Raw genomic sequence first — 23,653 nt, 5'->3', positions numbered from 1 at the left:
ATGGCCGATTTCAAAACACTGCTTCCTGAAGCTTCGGAGCGTTATGAATCAGCGTGTCGAATCAGCGGTTCAGAGCGCCTAAGTCACGTGATTTCAGCAGTTTGGCGGTTTGACACGCGATCCGAATCGCTGATTCGACACGCCGATTCATAACGCTCCGAAGCTTCCTGAGCAGTGTTTTGAAATCGGCCATCACTATATAAGTCCTTATTTTGTTTTTTTGGTGCACCAAAATATTCTCGTCGCTTTATAATATTAATATTGAACCACTGTACTCACATGAACTGATTTAAATATGTTTTTAGTACATTAATGGATCTTGAGAGAGGAAATGTTATTGCTGGCTATGCAGGCCTCACTGAGCCATCGGATTTCAACAAAAATATCTTAATTTGTGTTCCGAAGATGAACGAAGGTCTTACGGGTGTGGAACGGTGTGAGGGTGAGTAATAAATGACATTATTTTCATTTTTGGGTGAACTAACCCTTTAATGGCTAATGAATCAGAAGTCTTGCACATTCATGGAAAAATACTCTGCATTGCAAAAAAGTTGGATAGCACCATCAGTAAGGCTCAAGTAACCTTTGTGATCCCCTTACCTCTTATTATACTGAATATCACTGAGAATGATCACTTTTATTATTAGTCATTTTTAAACAAAAAGTGATCAGTTCTATGGGTGAAAACTTGTATTTGGATACAAATGCAATTCAGAGAAACGTATAGAACTTTTTTTTTTTCTTTCCGAAAAAGGTACTGAATATGTTCAGTACAAACACACAAACCTGTATGATTTATATGTTCGTTCGGTTCCTTTTTAGGAAAGCAAATGAAATAATGTGTGCAATTTTATACATTCGTGTGAATATATACCTCTGACTTTCAAAGGTGAGCACTTTCAGTGCGGTGATGGTATTTAAATTTTGCAAACTGTTTTAGACCTTGTGGTTTGAAGCTCACTATTTGGACTTCATGTTAGTCCAGCTATGCAATAATAGTGTCATTGTCCATTCATCCTCTCTGCAGAGGCTTTGACAATTGATCTGCTTTTGGAGCATGAACATGCAAATGAAACACTTTCCATAAAGCTGGCAGAGGACGACAAAACATTTAACCAAGGTTCCACTTGTGCCTGGTCCTAAATTTAGCTCACACGGAAAAACTGTTATATCTGTGTACACAAAGCAACTGCGGGCCGTGTGGTCCAGATGCTGGCAAAATAGATGCACCTGCACTGAAATTCTCACAGAATATAAGAATCAAGATATGCTGAAAAACAATTGTCCTGTGTCTACAGACACATACTATCATAATATGTACTGAATTCAAATGTTCTGTAGGTGTGCGGGTATTTAGTACGAACACATTCACGGACATACTACATCTGTTGACATTGACCTTTGACCCATGTGTTTTGAGACCACACATACAAAAACTCAAAAAGTAATTCACTCGGATGTTACCTTAAATCACTTACTCTTGAAAATTGCCGTTTCATGTATGCAAGGTGCTGGGACAATTCAGTTTAAACTGTGGTGAAAGTGATACCTTATCATGCTCACAACATTCTCAACACTGACCCATCTCAGCAGCATCACCAGAAATCATTTACTGTCCTTAACAGCATCAGCTTCCAAATCACAAGACTGCAAATGTTTAAAGCATCTCATAAACATTAATTTAACAGACACATTGAATGGCTTGCCTTTAACATAGCAGCTGTGTTTTTGCAGTTCATAAGAAAAATGTAAACACAACTCAAGCACCTGCAATTTTTGTTCCACAGCAAGGCCTTAAAATAAACTAGTATAGCTCATGGAGCTATTCCAGAAATACATACTTATTTGCATACTTGCATATGCCGTGGTCAAATCATTGCATGATTGATCATTAGTCATGTGCAAAAGTGAAGAAAAGATCACATCTCACGTGAAACCATGAACATCTGTGGATGCCACCTAATCGTGAACCCTGGTTGACTCATTCAGAAAACATATAATTTGCAAAGGCTTACATAAACTAGTAGTTCAATCTTTCATATGAACGCTACTCATATGTGTATATTCTAAAAAATAATAAATCTGTCTTATCTCAGCCTTTTATAGTGACAGTTATGACACAGTGTTAGATCCTGAAAACATCTATGCACAAATATTATGTGCTTGATAAATAAAAGACATGATAATATGAGATAAATAAAAGATATATGGTGTGTCCATGTTTGAAACGTTGAACAAGGAAACTCTGAGTGGCAGGTGGGTATCTATTTTTTTCTGTTTTGTCCTCACTGAGTTTATCTGCTGGGACGGCCAGCCATGTATTGGGGAAATGGTGACAAATGACTGCAAAAGATTAGCAACCACAGGACCAACAGAGCAAATTCAAAACGACATCCGTTACAGTCCTTCTGTCTCAGTCTCTCTTCCCTCACAAATGCTTGCTAATATGAACCACATATGATATGCTGGTGTACACTACTAAATCTTTTTATCAAAAGTCTACTGCGTCAGTGCATTTTCTCCATTTTCAAAGCACAAACTGCAATATACACACACCCATACATTTAAATGAATACTTGAGCAACCATATACCTTCTTTGAATTAAACGGCACACAATGCAAATTTGGCATAATATTTCTCAAAATGAAGTCATACTAATGATGTAACAAGAGGTTGTGCAAAGACTATACTATTGCTGACATGTCAAGCAACATGACCAACAACGAGTTTTAGGACTGCTGACTTGGCAAGATGCAGCTGCCATGAACGCGTTATGTAAATTATAATCTGTATTAACGAATGACAGTGATCTTATAGACAGTGACCTCTAAGGGCAGTGGAGTGTCAATACAATTGTCAAGATATAGATTAACTGTAAAATCCTACTTGATGAGAATTAAAAAAAAAAAAAAAAAAAAAAAAAAAACACGTTTATGAAGAAAAGATGTTTATTTATTGAGATAATACTAATGTATTATAATTGAAAGAGTAACCTTTATTGAATGTTTCCAGTAGGAAATATTTAGCACAACCAAATGCTCTAAAGTTCAAATAAATATTCCAGCACCTGCATTACAATATTATTAAAACTAAGTAATCTAACTAAAATGTACATGACAAAAACAGGTTCTTCTGAAAGGATTAGAAATCAGATATTTGGCTCAAATGGGAATTTTTGTTTTTTGTTAGTGATACAATTGAATTCAGCATTTCTTTACAACAACAACAACAACAAAAAAGAACATTCAAGCACTTGATTGTAAATTACACGGTCCTTTTATTTGATCAGGAAAAAAACATTAGACCTATCAATTTTGTTACAATTCCAACAAGTGTATGATTAAATACAGAGAACAGTATACAAAAAAAAAAAAAAGAGGAGAAAAAAAACCACCAAGGACGATGGGTCGGTTTGGGAAAAAAGGATACAGTATAATAAGTTTTCCGCTCTTTGACAGCAGAATTGTTTGACAGTAAACCGTACTTTCAGTAAAAGTGTGTAACTCCTCTGGCTTTACATGTTACAAGTCTGTTAATATCGTAACGTTCAACTGTCAGCCAAATGTGAGGTAAAAACTCTGACCTACAACTCTGGGCCTGTAGAGTTAGAGAGAAAGGGGACCATCACCACAAGCCATCATCTACCAAGCAACCCCACCTTCTTCCCTTTCACTTCGAAACGTCCCGCTGGTCTGTAGTGGCTCTCTTCATTAGACATGCTGCCTGACCAGGTAGCTTCATCAGGACTGGAACCAGAAACAGAGCCATCTAGACTTTTTGGCCCAATTCTGGGAGAACTTCTGCTCCCTCTGACATCTCTTTCGCAACGGAAGCTCTCTCGCAGTAATGTCCCTTTTGTGTGGGACTGAACTACTGAAGGCCTTAACACCGCAGTTGGTTGATTAAGGTTTTCATTAGGTATCACTTCTGGTTCTGAATCACTGTCAGAGTCAATGGCAATAGGTTCTGAGGATGATCCAGGGCATGGCTTGAAGGCACAGTTGCTTTGACTACTTTGTCCAGTGTTTAATGGCTGCTTTTCCCCCTTTAAGTCTGCAGAGAAACCAACAGGAGACTTCAGCCTAAATTTTGAGGTCCTTGAGAATGCGCTTTTTTCATCGTCGTTGACTTCAAACAGCCAGTTGGCGTCAAAGCTCATGTCATGCTTGAGCTGGCTCACTGCCCTCATGTTAAAGCCTAGTAACACAACAGGTTTGCGGGTGACTAAGTCTCGGTCACATGAGCGCCGATGATTGGCAAAGTGGCTTGAGACATCAGACTTCCACAACCAGAGGCTTGCAGCAAGTTTCTCGATCTCTCGTTGGGAAGGGTAGGGATGCCGATTGAAATACGCTGTAAGGAAAGCTTTCCGTGCTTCGTAGGACTTGTCGCCATGACCTTTCGGATCTAAGGCCAACACGACAGGCTCTTCTGGCTTCTCAACAAAGACTGTAGGGTAATACCTAGACTGGTCTACCAACTTCCTTCTCTTGGGGTCAGATGGATCTGGGGTAACTATCTCACGTTTGAGAGACCCAGCTCCAGGTGAACGCAGTCCGCTCGTGATGGGCTTGGTGCCTTTGGGGGTCTGGCAAACACCTCGGCAGTGCACCAAATGGAGCGTGATGGTGGAAGCCGTCATGTTGCTAGTGTACACTCCCTAGGCAGTGGATGCACTTGTAGGTTAGCTTTTTCTCTACAGGGTGCAGCGTTTGGAGTACCTGATGACGATCCCGTAAATGATGGGCTAGGGCGTCCGAGATGGGACCTTTGAGAATAGTGAAGCAAAGTGGGCAGAGTGTTTTACCAACTTCTTTCTTTTGCGACACCGAAGACTGGGACATGTTTCGGACCACAGAATCGATTTGGGTATCTGGCTGCTTCACAGCCATCTTTGCAGACTTGGCCATGGCGCTGTTTTGTGGCTGTTGATTGGCAGCTGAAGAGGCTTCGGGGGCCTCCTTCATGTTGTAGGTGGTTACAATAAGCTGAACATTTTTGGGACTTCCTTGTTGAAGCGTGAGATCAAATGTGAGAGGAGAACCAGTTGGCGGATCCCCTGGCTCGTTAGGATGAGCCAGCCGCTTGTGTGCTACAATTTTCTCAACTTCGTGAAATGTGGAATGACATTGCGGGCATGATAGCCCATGCACTAGCATATGGTTCAACAAAGAGTCGCTGGGTAGGTAACGATTACAGTACAGACACTTGCTAGTAAAATTGTGGATCTTCATGATGTATTTAGCCATCGCCCTCACCTTCTCAGCCTGATGTTCCTTTTCAAAGTGAGCACTATATGCGCTTTCAGGGAAAAGTTCATTGCAGATGGTGCAAATCTTCCACTTTTGTGTTTGTGAGGTGTTTAGAGCATTGGCTGCAGCTTTCTTGGCCTGCAGTGACGTCAATGTGGCAGTAGCAGCATGCACTGATGAAGAGAGAGGTAGGCTCTTCAGTGAGGGTGAGAAGGAAGCTGACTGGGCATTAAAATGTGCAGCACCATGGACTCCAAAGCTACCAAGTTGTTTTCCCGTGTGTGACTGGGAGACCGCACCAGACACAAAAGCTTTATCAGGTAGTGTAACGCGTACTGGTTGTCCAGGAATGGAATTGCCTGCGAGGCTTTGCTTGAAATGGTTGCCGACAGGTAACCCCACCATTTTAGGCATACTGAAGCGATTTATTTGAGGTGTCTGAGGACGCACACCAGGAGTGATTGCAACGCCCCTTTGGATTAGGTTCGCCTGGGGCCTCGGTACTATGACATTGGTGTGCCCGATCATAGCAGTAACTTGATGGCCAATGCGCTCATGGAACTCAATGACGTGCTGCACCAGTGCTTCATAAGAACGAGGCGTAAAGTGGCAGCTCTTGCAGTGAATTCCATGACTGTTGCCAGGGGCCTCCACACTGTTTTCTTGCTTCTCTGAGTTTTTTCCCAAGTAAGGTGTGGTCACATGCTGGAAGTGTTCCCTGTAGATATGCCTGCGCACCACATTGTACAGTCTATCTCGATAGGTGCACTTCTTGCAGTAGTACACCGGTAGCTCCTTTCGATCGCCCAGCAAGGGCTTGTCTACCCGCATACCGTCCCTAACCCCTACCGGAGTTCTGTGAGGGCCGGCGGCACCCTGGCGCACCATATTGTGAGGCATATGGAAGAGCCTGACATGGGTTTCCAGAGTCCTCTTGTTCCCACTGTATGTGCAATAGGAGCAGTTAAGAAGGATTCGGCTCTCAAAGTCTTCTCTGTGAACATTGCGGAAGTGGTTTTTGTAGGCAGAGAAATACTTGGAGGCAAATGGGCAATCTGAGCAGCAAAACTGCTTTGTTCTATAGTCCTGCAACATTTGAGAGACAAAGTAAAATTACAAAATGTTTATGAAATGTGAAAAAAATATATATATATTTTGCCTCAAGGACTTCTGTAGCAGTGGCTGTGGGTGACATACCTGTGACTTTGTCCAGGATGGATCCCATGTACAAATGTCAAGGTAAAGTTGTTTCATGTAAGAATCATTGGGGCTAAAATCTTTGTAGTCCTACAGGAAAATGGACAGGAAATAACATTAGTGAAGCAAAGTCTTAAGTGTATGCATTAACAGAGCAGATGTGTGTGTTTAATGTGATGTTCAATAGAGTACCTCAGGGATGACGTGTTTTTGTAGGCAAAACCCGGAAATGAGTTAGCGTTTTAGGACTTCCGGTTCCATCGCCCTAAAGTCAATGGGTTTTTTGAATGGGTTTTTGCTACATTGCCTGAAATGAGGTCTGTGGTTAACAAAGCCACTAAATATTTTCACGTTTTGATCTATGACATAAAACACACCCATTATAACCCGCTTGTGATTTTTTAGACCTTTATTGTGTCTTAAAAACGGCGGTTGCTAACAAATTGCTAAAAGGGACTACTTCCTTTGGCTGGGACTTTAGACGTCATCATGACAAAGAGGACATTTGGACAGCATTTAGCATGAAAAAGTGGGTAAGTATTCATACACAGCGCAGATCATAATCAGCGAGCATGTTTTTAAATAAAGTTGTTTTTTAAATAAAATTTGAGGAAGCTTGGTGGTGGTGACGTTGATCTGCCTACTGTTAGCTTTTTATATCTGACGACTTTATTTAGGCTTCAAAATGTATAAATATTGTGTTAACTTGTAAAGATCTTGATAGACAAAACGTGCAAGTGTCATGACTCTTTGTTAAACACAGAGCTTATTTTTTGCGATTTTCCAAAAGCCTATGGGAAAAATGCATAGGCTTTCGATCGAGGGAACCCGTGCGCCGCTAACTTCCGGGTTGGCCTACAAAAACACGTCATCCCTGAGGTACTCTATATGACTGTGAAACACAATGACAATTCAAGAATAATCACCTCCACATGCTCTTTGCAGTAGTCAAGGCCAATGTCACTCAGCAGTCTCTTGACTTTTTTTCTGGCCTTCCTCAGCCGAGTGAGGTTATTCACTGGAAGCTGAAACATCTCTTCTATGTATAAAAAGAAAATTTTTAGTTAAGCTCTCAATAGTTAAAGATGCACTCAGCAATTTTTATTTATGTTGTGCAGACCAATATATACTTGTTATGCACTTAACGTTAGGGATGCAGCATCATGCAAAAGCAATGGTTTTCAGTTGCTAATTTCATTGTAGTCAATTTGCAGTTAGCCATAATCAACTTATTCCACAAGTGTTCAACAGAAGGTTACAGGGATAAAAGTGAGTAGTATTCTGCTGTTAATGTGATCTCAACATGTTAGCCCCAGGTTTTATTAGCCGCATGAGTATGCACATGACACTAAACAATTTTAAAGGGATAGTCCACCTAAAAATGAAAATTTTATCATCTACTTAGGCTGATTGATGGACAGAATTAATTTAGGCTTGTCAGGGCTCCAGACTGCGATGAAATGGTCAAATTTTGGAATCTTTTTCTTGATGGCGCGACTAAATTTTGTTAGAGGTCGCAATGGTGCCACTACCGATACCGAACTGATAAACGCTGCATTTCTGTTGCACATGAGAAACATTAAACGACAAATGAAACATCAAAAGAGGAATGAAACAGTGCTACTCATTTGAACCACATCACACGGACCATTTACCGTGCGTTCACACCGCCGCCAGCGAGAGCGGCGCGGCGCGTCTTGGACGGTGAGAGCGTCGAGGAGAGTTGAAGTCAGGTCAACTTTATGGTAATGAGCTATGACGTGGTTCAGCGGCAACCAATTGGAATGTAGAGGTCCTCGCTTGAGAGGATTCCGATTGGTTGCCACAACTTTTCATTTACTTTACACCCTCCCGCCGGCAGCGGTTTGAACACACAGTACAGCGTTGTTGGCAGGGCAGCCAAGGCGAATTTTGACGCTCTCGCCGGCGGCGATGTGAATGTGAATGTTATCAGCTCGGCCCATACGACAGTGCAGCGCAAGCTTAGAGCAAATGCGTTTACACACTGACCGGTCTCGACCACCCAAGCACTAAACAGTACTATGAGATCCAATGAGAAGCGCTTGAGTTTGGTGCAGAGTTCTCTGATAAAAACCACAAATGTCTCAATGATTTAAACTAGTTTAAAGCCAGATGAAAACAGCGCTGACATGGAAAACAGGAGAAACACTGTGTCACAACAATCCAGTCCAGTTAGAAGGCTTTTCAATCCACAAATCACCAACATTTACCATCAATTTACTGTAATAACACTAACTGTAACCATGGTATTGTGGCAGAAATGTGGGGTATTCATACCAAATTTTATTGTTATTGGTGAAGACATGCATTAAATGTATTAAAGGGGTGGTTCATTATGATTTCACTTTTTTTTTAAACTTTAGTTAGTGTGTAATGTTGCTGTTAGAGCACAAACAACATCTGCCAAGTTAGGATGCTCAAAGTTCAAAACAAAGGGAGATATTTTCTTCTAAAGAATTCTCTGTTTAAGGACTACAACAAACGGTTGGTAGGGACTACAACAAGCTTCTTCCCGGGTTGGTGACATCACTAACCCTAAAATTTACTTAAACCCCGCCCCCGAGAACACACAACAAATGGGTGAGACCATGTTATTGCAAAACAGTACGTAACACAAATGCAATAGCATGTCATAAATGCAACATAAGTTATAACTGTAATTAAACTAAACTATACCTGTTCTGTCTTCATGCAGCATATATTCTCTGGCTCTGTAGACATCTTACAACAGTTCCCACATGAGCGATTTATAGATTATCATGACAGATATGCTAATCAATGACTAAGATATCCCACATCAGCTACATAAATTCATCAACTAACCATTCAGAAACATCCTGTTGCATTCTACATGTTGTCACTTCTTGAATCTCTCCATCATTGTCCGACTTTGATTTGAACATAAAAAGGCTGAACAGTTTCTGACATTTTCAGTGAGTCTGCGTGAGGTAATTGCATAATCGGTTTGAAACTCCGCCCTCTGCTTAGGAGCTGCAGCTCATTTGCATTTAAAGGGACACACAAAAACTGAGCGTTTTTGCTCACCCTCAACAAGTGATAAATTTAACATGCTATAAAAAATGATCTGTGGGGTACTTTGAGCTAAAACTTCACATACACACTCTGGGGACATCAGATACTTATTTTACATCTTGTAAAAATGGCATTATACCACCCCTTTAAATAAGTAATGGAAAATATTAGCAGTTTTTTCTTGTTATTAAGCTATAGCAGTTTCTGTGCATTTGTATTTATACTAAAGACTAACCAATACCCTAGAAACCATTTACCATGGTAATGAGGTGCCATGCGTGGTTTTACCTGTGGTTATGATGTATGATACAGTGGAAGACTAATGGTTAATTTTAATAAGAGTCCTTACTCAGTCAGTATTAAAATTTTAACCTATAAAAACAAGGTTGTTACAATTTTTATAGAGGTTACAGTTTTATTAACGAAGATAAATTTACATCCACATCCCAACTCAAGTTCAAGCTACTGCTACTATCAACTCAGGCTACTGTCAATTGTGCATTTCTGAGACAAAGCATGCAATATTATTAATATTACATGTGCGGTGCTACCAAATCAGATGCTGGTGCTGGTCCCACCATCTGTAGAATTTGGTGGCATTGGTGCCACTGCTCTCAAATGTAAGTTTAGAGCCTGCTTGAGATCAATACACATTCATAGAGCACATCAAATATGGTAAACAGAAGCTCAACCGTACTTACTTGAAGAGAGAGAACCAATGAGGTTTGTTCTTGTGTGTCATACAAGCATATTTTAGCTTCCACAAGAACCAGTGAGGTTTGTTGTCATGAGTTTAGCAAGTACAGTTAAGCTTCTTTTACCACATTTAATATGTTTTTGAAGCTTCAAAGTTTTGGGTAACAATTTAAGTACTATTCCTATAAACAATTAAATAATGTTAACCTTTTTAATGCAGAAAAAACATTGTAAATTGTTGCTTGTGTTTTTAAAAGGAAATATGCGTCACCAAAATGTATAAAATCAACGACAACAAAGTATCAGTATCTGCTTGTATACTGTTAAATGCAACTTCAATATATACATATCACATGCCTCATGCATGTATTTAAAAAAAAAAAAGACTGAAACTGACAAAACATTTAGTGAATAAATGTGCATGCATAGCCCAAATATAATAAACATGATCTGCTGAGACCATCACATAGCTGAAGACACTTCTTCCTCAAGCACTTATTTATAACAGTTAAAGTTTACAGTTTAACAGTTAAAGGGTTAGTTCACCCAAAAATGAAAATAATGTCATTTATTACTCACCCTCATGCCGTTCCACACCCGTAAGACCTTTGTTAATCTTCAGAACAGAAATTAAGATATTTTTGTTGAAATCCGATGGCTCAGTGAGGCCTGCATAGCCAGCAATGACATTTCCTCTCTCAAGATCCATTAATGTACTAAAAACATATTTAAATCAGTTCATGTGAGTACAGTGGTTCAATATTAATATTATAAAGTGCCAAAAAAAAAACAAAATAACTACTTATATAGTGATGGCCGATTTCAAAACACTGCTTCATGAAGCTTCAGAGCATTATGAATCAGCGTGTTGAATCACGATTCAGATCGCGTGTCAAACCACCAAACTGAAATCACGTGACTTTGTCACTCCGAACCGCTGATTCGACACGCTGATTCATAACGCTCCGAAGCTTCAGGAAGCAGTGTTTTGAAATCAGCCATTATTTTGTTTTTTTGGCGCACCAAAAATATTCTCATCGCATTATAATATTAATATGGAACCACTGCACTCACATGAACTGATTTAAATATGTTTTTAGTACATTAATGGATCTTGAGAGAGGAAATGTCATTGCTGGCTGTGCAGGCCTCACTGAGCCATCGGATTTCAACAAAAATATCTTAATTTGTGTTCCGAAGATTAACAATGGCTTTAACGACATGAGGGTAAACTAACCCTTTAAGTTCACTCTTCTTTTCTGCATTTCCCTCCTGCTCTAGCTTGGGTACAAATCCATTCTTAAAGGGATAGTTCACCCAAAAATGAAAATTCTGTCATCATTTACTCACCTTCAAGTTGTTCCAAACCTGTATGAATTTCTTTCTTCCGCTGAACACAAAAGAAGATATTTTTAAGAATATGGGTAACCAAACAGTTGATGGACCCCACTGACGTCCATAGTATGAAAAAATAAAAAATAAAAAACTATGGAAGTCAATGGGGCCCCATCAACTGTTTGGTTACCCATATTCTTAAAAATATCTTCTTTTGTGTTCAGCGGAAGAAAGAAATTCATACAGGTTTGGAACAAATCGAGAGTAAGTAAATGATGACAATTTTCAATTTTGGGTGGACTATATCTTAGCAACGGGATGTCTGATGTGCACACTGAACTCCACACAAAAGCACTTATGCCAGAGAAAGAAAAACACTTAAACTTATAAACTTAGCATTGTGCACTCGAAAATGTGAAATACAGTGAAGTGTCAATATAAAATTATAAAAAAAAAAATCTATATAGTTCCAGCCAAACATATGTATACAGTGGAACGAAATATGATTTCAGTAGGTGTTCACTGCCTATCAGTTATGGGCAATGAATCACACTAAACATTCAGTACTATACAATAAATGGTTTGATGGATTTTGCAGAATGTAAACAAACCACTCTAATAAAAACCTAACTTCTGAAACACAATGCATGCCGCAACTGGGACAGCTGCTCCTTTGAATGCAACTCCACTAGACAATACAGGCCACAGCAGGCCTTTTTGATGGGCTAGGCAAAATAATACCCATTTATTGTGACAGGTTACGTCTGCGTTGCTCTGACCCGCATGTACCAACTTTGCAACGACAGTAAAGTGCATTTAAAATATAATTTCATTTAGAAAAAAAAAAAAATAGTTTAGCGATAACATGACAATTGCTACTGCATGCACATATATGCAGTTAGCACGTTAGCTTAGCAACGGGATGTTTGATGTGCACACTGAACTCTACACAAAAGCACTTATGCCAGATAAAGAAAAACAGACGTTTATACTGGCACATTACCTGCTTTTCTTCACGGTCTAGCATCGAATTCCTTTCAAGCGTTTCACTTTCAGTCCAGATTAATGGTTAAGAGTGAGAGGAGAGACAGACTGTGGTTTATTCGGCCCGGGCAGATGCTGCAGTCCTTCGCGCCGCTGCTGCCGCCGGTGGATTTAAGCAACTCATCCTGAGAATCCGCACCATGTGTCCTCAACTGGATTTACACATACTACAGGACAGATTCTATTGGCCCCATGAACTTGTTTTGTAATGCACGATTTGGATAGCCTGTTGTGTCAGTTCAGTATAAACACTGGGCTGAAAAAATACTTTTTTTCTCTTCGAGACTGTTCCACATACCAGCCCAGCCTGTTCAAAATGGCGGACAGTTGCAAACGGAAATGACATATATTTGTGTAAAGTTCAAAAGGAGCCATGCTGATGTCTGGAGACCATTTATCACCGCCACACAAGACTAACCAAGTAGGTTTAAGTCGCTGATTCCCAAAAGAACTACACAAAGTGTAGCTTGAATTAGTTATATTTGCTTGGGTTTACACATCAGTTGAAATTATGAAATTAAAGGGTTAGTTCACCCAAAAAAATGAAAATAATGTTATTTATTACTCAACCTAATGCCGTTCCACACCCGTTCATTTTCGACACGCTGATTCATAACGGTCCGAAGCTTCGTGAAGCAGTGTTTTGAAATCGGCCACCATTATAAGTCGTTATTTTGTTTTTTTGGCGCACCAAAAATATTCTCGTCGCTTTATAATATTAATATTGAACCACTGTACTCGCATGAACTGATTTAAATATGTTTTTAGTACATTTAAGGATCTTGAGAGAGGAAATGTCATTGCTGGCTATGCAGGCCTCACTGAGCCATCGGATTTCAACAAAAATATCTTAATTTGTGTTCTGAAGATGGATGAAGGTCTTACTGGTGTGGAACGACATGAGGGTGAGTAATAAATGACATTATTTTCATTTTTGGGTGAACTAACCCTTTAAGATGCACTGCAACACCATGGTAAATAGTTACTGCTAAAATAGCATTGTACAGTACTACACCTAAGTTTATTTTTCACTGGTGTTAGTGATATGACTGGTTCAATGTCATCAACGTTGATTATGGTAGTGTAAAGACTATATCTGCCAGCCCAAGAAATATTTGGGCATAAACTAAAACTAGAGTGGTTGCTATTTTCTAAATTCATGTTATAGATCTTGTGAATGTTTCACCTATGAATGTGTTTCATTTTATAAACATTTCTTGACCATGTAATTTTTAATCAACGTTATAACTAGACCTTCTGGGGACCCTTACACAATCGACTGCAAGCTCAGATGAATAAAAACAACTGATAGATAGAACCAAGAACCAGGCTTCGCCCCCACATGGAGATTCATATGATTTTAGTAATGATTTGTTTATTTTAACTTCAAAATAACAATAAAAAAAATTCATTATATCATGATAATATATTGGAAGATTTACATCATATATGGAGGGGAAAATATTGCACATCCTTCATGTAGTACTACGCATAGTGACTCATTTCAAATGTATACATTATTTAATTCCAACTATGCTGAATTAATCCAGTGGTTGCATCACTTCCAAAGTAACAAAACGGGGTCCAGTCATCACCAGCTTTGAGAGAGCAGGATAGTCGAAGTGAAGCACACTGCGTCCATTCACTCGGCACACAAACTGGCGTACCTAAGCAAAAAAAAGAAAAAAAAAGAAAAGAAAATCGGAGACCAGCTGAAGCTGATGATGGATTCTAAATTTCTATTGCGTAAGCAATTGTGTTTGTGTTTACGTGTTATGATCACCTTAACTCCTGCTGCCGCAGCAGGGCTTCCAGGGTCCACTGCCTGAACATAACAAGGTGATTTTCCCCGTACTACAAAGCCCCAGCCTAGGTCATCACCAATGATCTTTAATTATAAAACTCACATAAACGAACCGTAGTTCAAGGTTCTTTTCATGGCTAGCTGAGCATGATCTATGCAAGACTCACCGTAAGAACTCTTTTTATATAAGGAGCACCTGGAGATAACAGCTCCTCACAGGTTACATGTCTTTTCAGCACTGTCAATAACAATAATACACATAGATTTTCTGCTCAGAATTTGGCAACTGATAAATTAATGTCACTAGTTTTTTCAAACTTTTAAAATATCTTTTCTCCTAAAAAACTTTGAAATATAACAATTGTGTCTGTAACAGATTTTCAAAAGCATGCAAATGCTCTCCTATAACCTGATGTTGGATTGATTCGTACTGCAAGAGCAGGAGTAAGAGAAACGGTCAGTGGGTGTCCACGTGAACTGTGCTGCTGGTGGGTCAAACTTCCATGGCGTTCATTTGTAGGCACATTTAAATCAGCAGGCTGAACTGGAATTCAAAATCAGAATTATGAATTAGAAAAGTTTATTAACGTAATCTACACAACCTTTAAAATGTTGGTTATTGTGGTGGGGTTATTGTATCAAAAATACAGTAAGTAGAGTAATATTGTGGTATTGTAGAAAATTTAAAATAACTGTTTTTAAATTTTAACATATTTTAAAATGTATTATGGCCAAGCTGAATTTTTAGCAACCATTACTCCAGTCTTCAGTGTCACATGATCCTTCAGAAATCATTCTAATATGCTGATTTGGTGCTCAAGAAACAATTCTTATTATTATCAATATCAGTATGTGCTGCTTAATGAAACCGAGTCACTTTTTTTTTTTTTTTTTTTTTTTTTTTTAAGGATTCTTTGATGAACAGAATCTTTAAAAAAACAGCATTTATTTAAAATATTTTTTTGTAACAATGTCTTTACTGTCACTTTTAATCAATGTAATGCATCTTTGCTGAATAAAAGAATTTTTTTTTTTTTTTAATCATACTGACCCTATTATTTATTTATATAATTAAGCAAAATAAGTAAGTATTATTAAGTGTTAACAATGAGATTATGTTGTGATTATGTTGTATGTTTTGGTTTTCCCGAATGACGATATTTTCAAACAATGCTAACAGGCTGATACCTAGCTAGCTAGCAAAAGGACAGCCCAACATTTTATATTTAGTACAAGTTTTTAAAATATTACACCTTTATATATTTCCCTGTTTTATAACGGTTGTACCGAATGACCGGGTGTTTCGGGACGTGCGTATGAGCAAGTGAAAACATGAATTTTTCAAATAGTTAAAAGAGATTTAGTTACTTTTCTTCATGACCATGTGGTCCTTTGCAGGTTTCGGAATGATTTCACATCCTGTCACATGATATTGATCACATGACTTTATGCAAAATGGTCCCTTTATATTGGTTACTTCAAATGACATCAATGAAATAAATTTTTCCAGACATTCATTCTCATAACAAAGCAATGACTCCTACACATACTTTTAATACCATTTTTGATACCATTTCAAAATCTTTAAAATACATGTATATGTAGCAAAATATAATTAAAACCTTTTGGATTCAATAAAAGAGATCTAGTTGTACTACCTTACATACTTAGGATGTCATATCTTTGTTTTTCATCAAAAAAATTACCCGCCACATCATTGACCCATATATAAATATATATTATATATAATTTTTTATTTTTTTTCCCTCCCAGTAATTTGCTCAAATTGTTATGTTGGCCTAATGGTAGTCCAGTATTACATTTTGTTATGTGTCTGGGGGTCCATGAATAGTTTGGGGTTATGAAAAGGAGCCTTTGGTGTAAAATATAATTATGAGAAACCCTAGGTTAAGGAGCTGGCTTGCTGACACAAAGGTTGCAGGTTGCATATATGGATGTGCATGGAAATGTTGAGTTACTGCGCTCATTATGCTGTGATATCTCAGTTGTGCCCTTGAGCAAGGCACTTAACTTCATATTGCTATATTGCTCCAGACGGGGCTGACCCTGCAATTAGTGTGCCGAAAGTCACTCTGAATAAATTGAGCTATTTGCCTAAGCACCACCGCTCAAGCTCGAACTCTTCATATCAAAGCATGGAAATATATTTGTAGTATTTTTGATAATATATTAATACCAGATAAGAAGTCACTGTTGCTCTCAGATGGAGAAGTTTTGCGCAGAGTGAAGGGACTGTCAGCCTGGTCTTCTTGGTTATGCTGTGTTATACATCCAGCCTCTTCATTCTCTATCTCATGCAACAGTTCAGAGAGACGGCGCCGCCGGCGAAAGTTAATGCAGAATTGATACAGCAGCCCGCTGTCAAAAAAGTGGTGCTTCAGAGAGACTGCAGAGTGAAAAGAAGAGTGGAGTGTTTCAGCAAGGCAAAGAGAGAAGAGAGAAATCACTGAATATATAACATTATTTGAAGAAGTTATTGCTTTATACACAGGTATGTTGTATTAGATTAACTTAACAGGCTGTGCATTTTGACTTAATTGTAAAGCAATACATACTATTACAAGGTGAGGTATTTTTCTTACCATGCTGAATGATACCATGCTCCAGTAAAGCCTTGCAGAGATCTAGTCCTTGTCGTCGACTCTCTACTTCACCGTTCTGTAGCAGCCAATCAATTAACATGTAACCAGGAAAAGAACGTTCATAAGCCACTCCCTTTTCCTGTCTTAGCTGCAAGATGGAGTCTTTGCTTGTAATCAGACTGTAAAAAGCAACAGATGAAGTTTGATACAAGAATTTTGAAAGAGACTAATAATGAACTAATAATAACTAACAGCATTTATTAATATAGGATAATATTAATTTCTATATTTACTACTACATTACCACTCAAAATTTTGGGGTAATAAATTTTTTTTAAGTTTTTGAAAGAAGTCTCTGTGCCCACCAATGCTGCATTTATTTGATCAAAAATACAGTAAGACATGAAATAGAAATATTTTGTAACATTAACATTGTCTTTATTGTAACATTTGATCAATTTAATTCATCCTTGCTGAATCCTTACAACCCCAAACTCTTTTAACGTTTCAATTTACTAAGTACACTAATGTATTATGAACCAACTAGAATCAACAATGAACATGTTTGATATGAATATATTTACTGTGTAAACTAACATTAACCTAGTTCATAAATTCTGTTCATTGTGAGTTTTAGTACCTAAAGCATTAACTAAAGTTAACAAATGTTTTTTGTAAAGTGTTACCAAAAAAAGCTAAAATAAAATAAAAAACTGAAGGTCTGTACTAAATTTGGGGGATTTAGCTTGAAAACTCTTGGACAACATAATGAACTTGGTGGCAAGTATATTATATTATTATTTCATAATATTAAATATAAATGAGTGATGACTGCAATTTAAAGCTACTCCAGAAATAAGCAAATTAAAGCTGCAGTCTGTAAGTTTTGCCTCTTTGTCGCCATCTCTGTTTGAAACCTGCAATTGCAGTTATTTGCGTAATTATTATCTTTACGTGGGTTGTGCATCGGCACGGCTCCTCAGCGCGGATGAATCTACTGTTTGCTGTCAGTCACCACATCGGTGTGGATATTGTACTTCGAAATCACAGATTTTATGCCTTGGAAGTATGACCAAAATAAGAATTTTCACCGGAAAATGTCATCTAAACAATTAAAGGGGGGGTATAATGCTATTTCATGCATTCTGATTTATTTACACTGTTAAAGAGTTGGATTCTCATGCTAAACATGGCCAAAGTTTCAAAACACGAGTTAGAGTATGACAGAGTATTTCTGTGCCAAAAATACTCTTCCAAATCCTCACGAACTTCGGGGGGTTTTTTCGGGTATGGGCCTGAGTGACGTAAACGGGGACGGAATTCCTTGTACGGGCACTTCTCCCGGAATGGGGCGCGCACACACGTCGACCAGAGAGAGAGCAAGAGCACGTCCATCAACGCACTTTCGGCTTTACAGAAGTCGTCGGCAGCGCTGCACTGGTCACAGGACTTCACAAAATCTACAATGTCACCAAAGAAGTGTGTTTTTGGTTGTGAAGGAAAGATAACCTTGCTTCCCAAAGAACCCAGCGTTAAGTGGAGCTGAGAGATTTGTGCTCATGCATTACATTGATGCACTCTCGATATTTGTTATTAAAATAACCATAGAAACTGATAGTTGCAATCGTGTTTTTATTGGTCAAAATGAATGGAGAATATCTCGTGTTTTTCCGTGGCTGTTCGAGCCCTCAGGATGGTTTCATAAACAAGGCCCAGTTCTACGCTGGATTTACAGATTGTTTGAAACTGAAAGATGGAGCGGTCACAGCGGTAATGATCCCGGTCATGAATTGGAACCGCAGGTGGTGAGTAAAACTGCTTCAAATGTCTGTTTTGTTGGCAATAGGCGCCTAAGTGCATATAATGTAAACAATACAAACCTAGTGAATACATAAATTCATTATTCATCATTCACTATACGCTATATTCATTACAGTGATTCAAAAGTTATCCATGGATATCGTGATGGTGTATTGCATGTGTTTAAATATATTTGTTTAGCTGACCATTGATAGCTTGCAGCCGATCTCTATGCAAAAGCTGCGCGTGCTCGTGACAGCTCGTCACTCTATCTCCGCTCACAGGACATGCCTCCAGGCACTCGGCTGTTTTGGGAAAGACTCGGTACAGCGTATGTATCTTTTATAAACAGGGTTGGGGAGTAACGGAATACATGTTACGGCGTTACGTAATCAGGATACAAAAATCCAGTAACTGTAATTCGTTACAGTTACATCAAAAAACGTAGTAATCAGATTACAGTTACATTTTGAAAAAAAGGGGGAATACTATCAGGATTACAATCGTTTCATTTAAAACTAAATAAATCATTATTTTGCCATAATAACACATATTAAGCGCTGCTTGATTCTACAGTATTTCCTGGTTCTGTTGCCAGTGATGACTCGCGTGAGCCACCCGCTGGTGCATGCGCAAATAACACCCGTCTACAATCTCTACAGACGCAGATTGAATGCTGCTAGTTGAAATGATGCTGCCCGCGGGGAAAAACTTCGCTGCTATTTTGTTTTCAAAGAAGAAAATGCACGACATGGTTGTACAGTGCAAACTCTGCCTTCCAGCTACGAAAACACTTTCTTTATCAAAGGACTAAAACAATAATCTGTAATACCATACTGTAGCCACTAGATGTCTGAATAGCCCTTTATACACACACACACACACACACACACACACACACACACACACACACACACACACACATATTTAGGGCTGTGTATTCCCAAGCTGTGGAAATGAGACATGATTGCTTATTTTTAATCGTTTTTAAAAGTAACCAAACATTAAAATTAAAGCAGAACAAACATGAACAAAAATGTGTTATCCGAGCTTGTTCGGTTTGGTTATGATCTGATGTGACTTTTATATTTTTAAGCTCTAAACGACAACAACGATAACAATATTGCAATAGATAATTTATCAGATTTTTAAAATATTTTTATTGTTGAGACCCATTCAAAAGTATGGAACGTGTAAAATTTAAAAACTTGCAGAAATTGAGAAGAAATAATTAAAATTAAATTTAAAAATGCAATTTATTTACAGTAAAGTTGCCCCCCCCCACCCCAATTTCTTTCTTTCTTTCTTTCTTTCTTTCTTTCTTTCTTTTTATACATGGGACCTTGAAGTAATCCAAAAATAATCAGATTACATTACTTTCATATTGTGGTACTTGGATTACGTTACTGAATACTTTTTTATGAAGTAATTTGTAACTGTAATGGATTACATTTTTAAAGTAACCTGTTAAGTTTGTCAAGTAACCTGTCTTTAGTTTTATCATATTTATAAACCTGTTAAGAACATCAGCATTGTGTCGCGTGACTATGTGTATTTAGTGTGTATTAGCGTTACCTGTAGATTTCAATTTCTGTAGCCACTCCGCAGTCCGAAGACTTTTGCTTTTGTCTACAGGTTAATCTCCAGTTATCACTGATGATTATCATTTGGATATCATTACAATCCGCCATAAAAATGATAAGGTTAATTATTGCGGCTGCTGTGAGAAAAGTCTATAAATTATTCATCACCTGCAGCATCATCCACATGCCATATAACCTGCTAGCTGGGACTCCTTCTCTATATAAACAGACGTGACGTAATGACACAAAGACGAACGGCGGCATGCTCGAATTTCCCGCGTAAACCCACCAGTACCATCTAGATTAGAAAACATTATTACAAGCTTATCGTTGTGAATCGGGCTAAGGTAAGGAGATAGTTTTGAACACTGGCTGGTTATGTACTTGCTCAAAAATTGATTTTGAATCATTTTTAACCAAAAAAAAGTTACGGACTGCAGCTTTAACATTTAAAGCATTTCTTTTTTACTTCCTGAGAAAATGTCTTACTATTCATACAGCCTCTGTCCACGCATGAAGATCTTAACTTCTATGTTGAAAGGAAATGTGCCATCATCCTTTCTGAATCTGTACAAGTATTTGGCGTCTTTGAACACTGGCCATTTATCACACACTATAAAGATGAAAAAATTGTAAAGTATACATTAACTAGTACAGTTCAACCTGTTCATTCAAACACAAAGAGTCAAATAAACGGGTCCTAATATAAGACAACACAGTAGATATGACCTTCCTGTATCATATTCTTTGTTATTTGCTGTACAGTAAATAATGTTCTACCGTGTATAATATTGTTCTAATATGAGACAACATATAATGTGACAACATATCATGTTATAATATGAGACAACACAGCAGATATGACCTTCCTGTATCATATTCTTTGTTATTTGGTGTACAGTAAATAATGTTCTACCGTGATGAATGATATCGTGGTCCATGAGGTGCTGCATGAGCTGGACAGCAGTCTCTCGATTAGGCACTTCTTTATGAGCAATCAGCCAATCAATTAGTTCCTGAGCCACAAAACAATTCGGGTATGTCCGCAAATGGTGTCTGTGGTCCTTAATCAACTTGCTATCATGTAGTCGTAATCTTCAAAACACAGATTATTAGAACAGTTATTATGTAAAAAAATAAAAAATGAATATAACCTATTGTATAACAGAATAATGTTTCAATATCCAACAAATAATACAATATATAATTAAGTCTTGCAAGCGTGAGTTGGTGAGGTTTATAACTGTCCTCCTGGGTCTAAGCTTTGCGAATATTGCGTACCTTAGCTGTTCTCCGGCAATCATTACCTCAGCTTTTTGGTGTCTTGTCATCATTGTACTTTGAATGTTTCCCAGGAGCTCCATGAATGTTCTGTCAAACCTCTGCTTTTGTGCACTTGTTTCCTTCGCTTTATTGGTGCTTTTGTGTTTACTAAATATCCAGTGAACAGAGGCACCCGTTTTTCAATGCTTTGAAATGTTGTGTATACAAATATATTCTCGCCCTCTCTCTCTTTCTCACTCACTCTCTCTCTCTCTCTCTCTCTCTCTCTACATCCTTGTCACAAGAACTTTAAATATTTTCCCAAGTTTAGGGTGATTTTACAACCAACCTTCTCCAGACAAAACATTTAAAAGCAGATGCACTGATGCTGTCTAAACTGTTCATTTGTAAATGTAAAAATTACCCACATTATCATATATTTGAAAACATATCAGCAGTTTCACGCAAAGGCCACATGGTGTCAGTAAACGAGTTACCAGAGAAACATACACCATGAGTTTTCTGAGGATCTTCTAACCTGAGATAATCTTTAGGTCCAAATACCATCTTAACTTAACTATCTCAAAATTGCTTCCAGTTAGGTGTTTTAAGATGCACCAATCCTAAATTTCTCCACCGATACCAATAGCTGAGTGATATCTGCTGACACCGATAGTTTGGGGGTTCTGCCTTTTATACCTTTTTTTAAATTAATGATAATTTCATTATAATTAATAATTAATCAATAAATTTTTAATTGATATATTTTGCAAATAAACACTCTCTCCATTTCATCAACTTGTTTCAGAGTAACATCAGTTATAAACAAACACATTACTCAAATTAATATTAACACACTAACTAAATTCTGAAGATTAAATTGATATTTCTTAACTTTCTGAATGTTATTAATTCATGAAATTACTATTAATATTGAACATCAAACTGGTTTCTTAACATTTTCTTTACACAAAGCCCAAATGCAGTGCATTTTTCTGCCCTCTTTTGATTGACAGGATATATCGGCCCTGACTATCGGCTGTTTTTTAACTATTGTCCGATAGTGTGAAAATTCGCTTTTATAGGTTGATACCGATTATTGACCGATATATCGGTGCATCTCTAGTTTTAAAGGGTTAGTTCATCCAAAAACGAAAATTCTGTCATTAATTACTCATCCTCATGTCGTTCCACACCCGTAAGACCTTTGTTCATCTTCAGAATACAAATTAAGATATATTTGATAAAAAGGTCTTCCTTGCCAGCAAGATAATTAACACTTTCAGATGGCAAAAAACTGCCAAAAAAAACCCCCTAAATAACGACTTTATTCAACAATATCTATGGGTGATTTCAAAACTTTGCTTCATGAAGCTTCAAAGCTTTATGAAACTTTTGGTTTGGAGCGTGTATCAAACTGCTAAAGTCACGTGATTTCAGTAAACGAGGCTTCCTTACATCATAAGTGTTTCAAAATTGCAATGGTTCACCACTGGGGGGCGTGACTTTGGCAGTTTGATACACGTTTTGAACCACTGATTCAAAACTAAAGATTCGTAAAGCTTCGAAGCTTCATAAAGCAGTGTTTTGAAATCGCCCATCACTAGATATTGTTGAATAAAGTCGTTATTTTATTTTTTTGGCGCACAAAAAGTATTCTCGTCGCTTCATAACTTTATGGTTGAACCACTGTAGTCACATGAACTGTTTTAAATATATCTTTAGTAGCTTTCTGGGCATCTGAAAGTGTTAATTATCTTGCTTTCAATGCAGGCCTCACTGAGCCATCGGATTTTATCAAAAATATCTTAATTTATGTTCTGAAGATTAACGAAGGTCTTACGGGTGTGGAACGACATGAGGGTGAGTAATAAATGACAGAAATTTTTGGGTGAACTAACCCTTTAACTTTATTTTTCAGAAAAGATTATAGTTGCACTGTCTTACATTGACTGAAAGGAGAGGAGTTAGGCTATATAGGCTTTTTTCACAAAACTAATTACAAATTATCTTTTTTTTTT

General features: G+C 37.8%; 2 protein-coding genes and 1 long non-coding RNA gene across 11 annotated transcripts; 1 reads left to right on the top strand and 2 right to left on the bottom strand.

The window, feature by feature from the left end:
- Positions 1-3,220: 3,220 nt before the first annotated feature.
- Positions 3,221-12,897, bottom strand: adnpa (activity-dependent neuroprotector homeobox a). Its single transcript, XM_051912469.1, is given in 5 exon segments — positions 3,221-4,661; positions 4,663-6,339; positions 6,451-6,540; positions 7,377-7,489; positions 12,539-12,897. Coding segments are annotated over 4 exon segments (2,898 nt in total). The 5' UTR covers positions 7,485-7,489; positions 12,539-12,897; the 3' UTR covers positions 3,221-3,638.
- On the top strand, positions 12,858-16,980 carry LOC127522461 (uncharacterized). Of its 2 annotated transcripts, none has more exons than XR_007932604.1 (3): positions 12,858-13,000; positions 13,348-13,484; positions 16,708-16,980. It is a non-coding gene; the product is annotated as an uncharacterized LOC127522461 (long non-coding RNA). The 2 variants fall into 2 exon arrangements; XR_007932603.1 differs by lacking the exon at positions 16,708-16,980 and adding an exon at positions 14,760-14,978.
- Positions 13,935-22,306, bottom strand: si:dkeyp-97e7.9 (DEP domain-containing mTOR-interacting protein). Of its 8 annotated transcripts, none has more exons than XR_007932600.1 (9): positions 21,651-22,306; positions 21,286-21,464; positions 20,859-20,982; positions 16,987-17,165; positions 16,581-16,790; positions 14,793-14,927; positions 14,551-14,621; positions 14,363-14,448; positions 13,935-14,246 (listed from the first exon to the last, which is right to left on the bottom strand). XR_007932600.1 is itself a non-coding variant. In XM_051912471.1 (9 exons), exons 1-9 carry the CDS (start codon positions 21,731-21,733, stop codon positions 14,121-14,123), a joined length of 1,212 nt encoding a protein of 403 aa, XP_051768431.1. In that variant the 5' UTR covers positions 21,734-22,302; the 3' UTR covers positions 13,935-14,120. The 8 variants fall into 8 exon arrangements, 5 of the variants coding, with proteins under 5 accessions (XP_051768431.1, XP_051768430.1, XP_051768432.1 ...); XM_051912471.1 differs by having other exon boundaries at positions 14,363-14,467; positions 21,651-22,302; XM_051912470.1 differs by having other exon boundaries at positions 13,935-14,467; positions 21,651-22,303.
- Positions 22,307-23,653: the final 1,347 nt, after the last annotated feature.

The sequence above is a fragment of the Ctenopharyngodon idella genome, chromosome 11, assembly GCF_019924925.1.
Source record: "Ctenopharyngodon idella isolate HZGC_01 chromosome 11, HZGC01, whole genome shotgun sequence".
In the NCBI taxonomy this organism is placed as follows: domain Eukaryota; kingdom Metazoa; phylum Chordata; class Actinopteri; order Cypriniformes; family Xenocyprididae; genus Ctenopharyngodon; species Ctenopharyngodon idella.
Note: the sequence above shows the minus strand (reverse complement) of the source record. Positions and strands in the feature narration are given on the sequence as shown.

What these genes read in the sequence shown, in the direction of transcription:
- si:dkeyp-97e7.9 (XM_051912470.1), bottom strand. Translation starts at nt 21,733, where the DNA reads ATGGAGCTCCTGGGAAACATTCAAAGTACAATGATGACAAGACACCAA. An exon ending in CAACAGTGACTTCTTATCTG is followed by an intron (nt 14,928 to 16,580) that starts GTATTAATATAT and finishes TTTGAATTCCAG; the next exon opens with TTCAGCCTGCTGATTTAAAT. An exon ending in ACGAATCAATCCAACATCAG is followed by an intron (nt 14,622 to 14,792) that starts GTTATAGGAGAG and finishes TGTTATTGACAG; the next exon opens with TGCTGAAAAGACATGTAACC.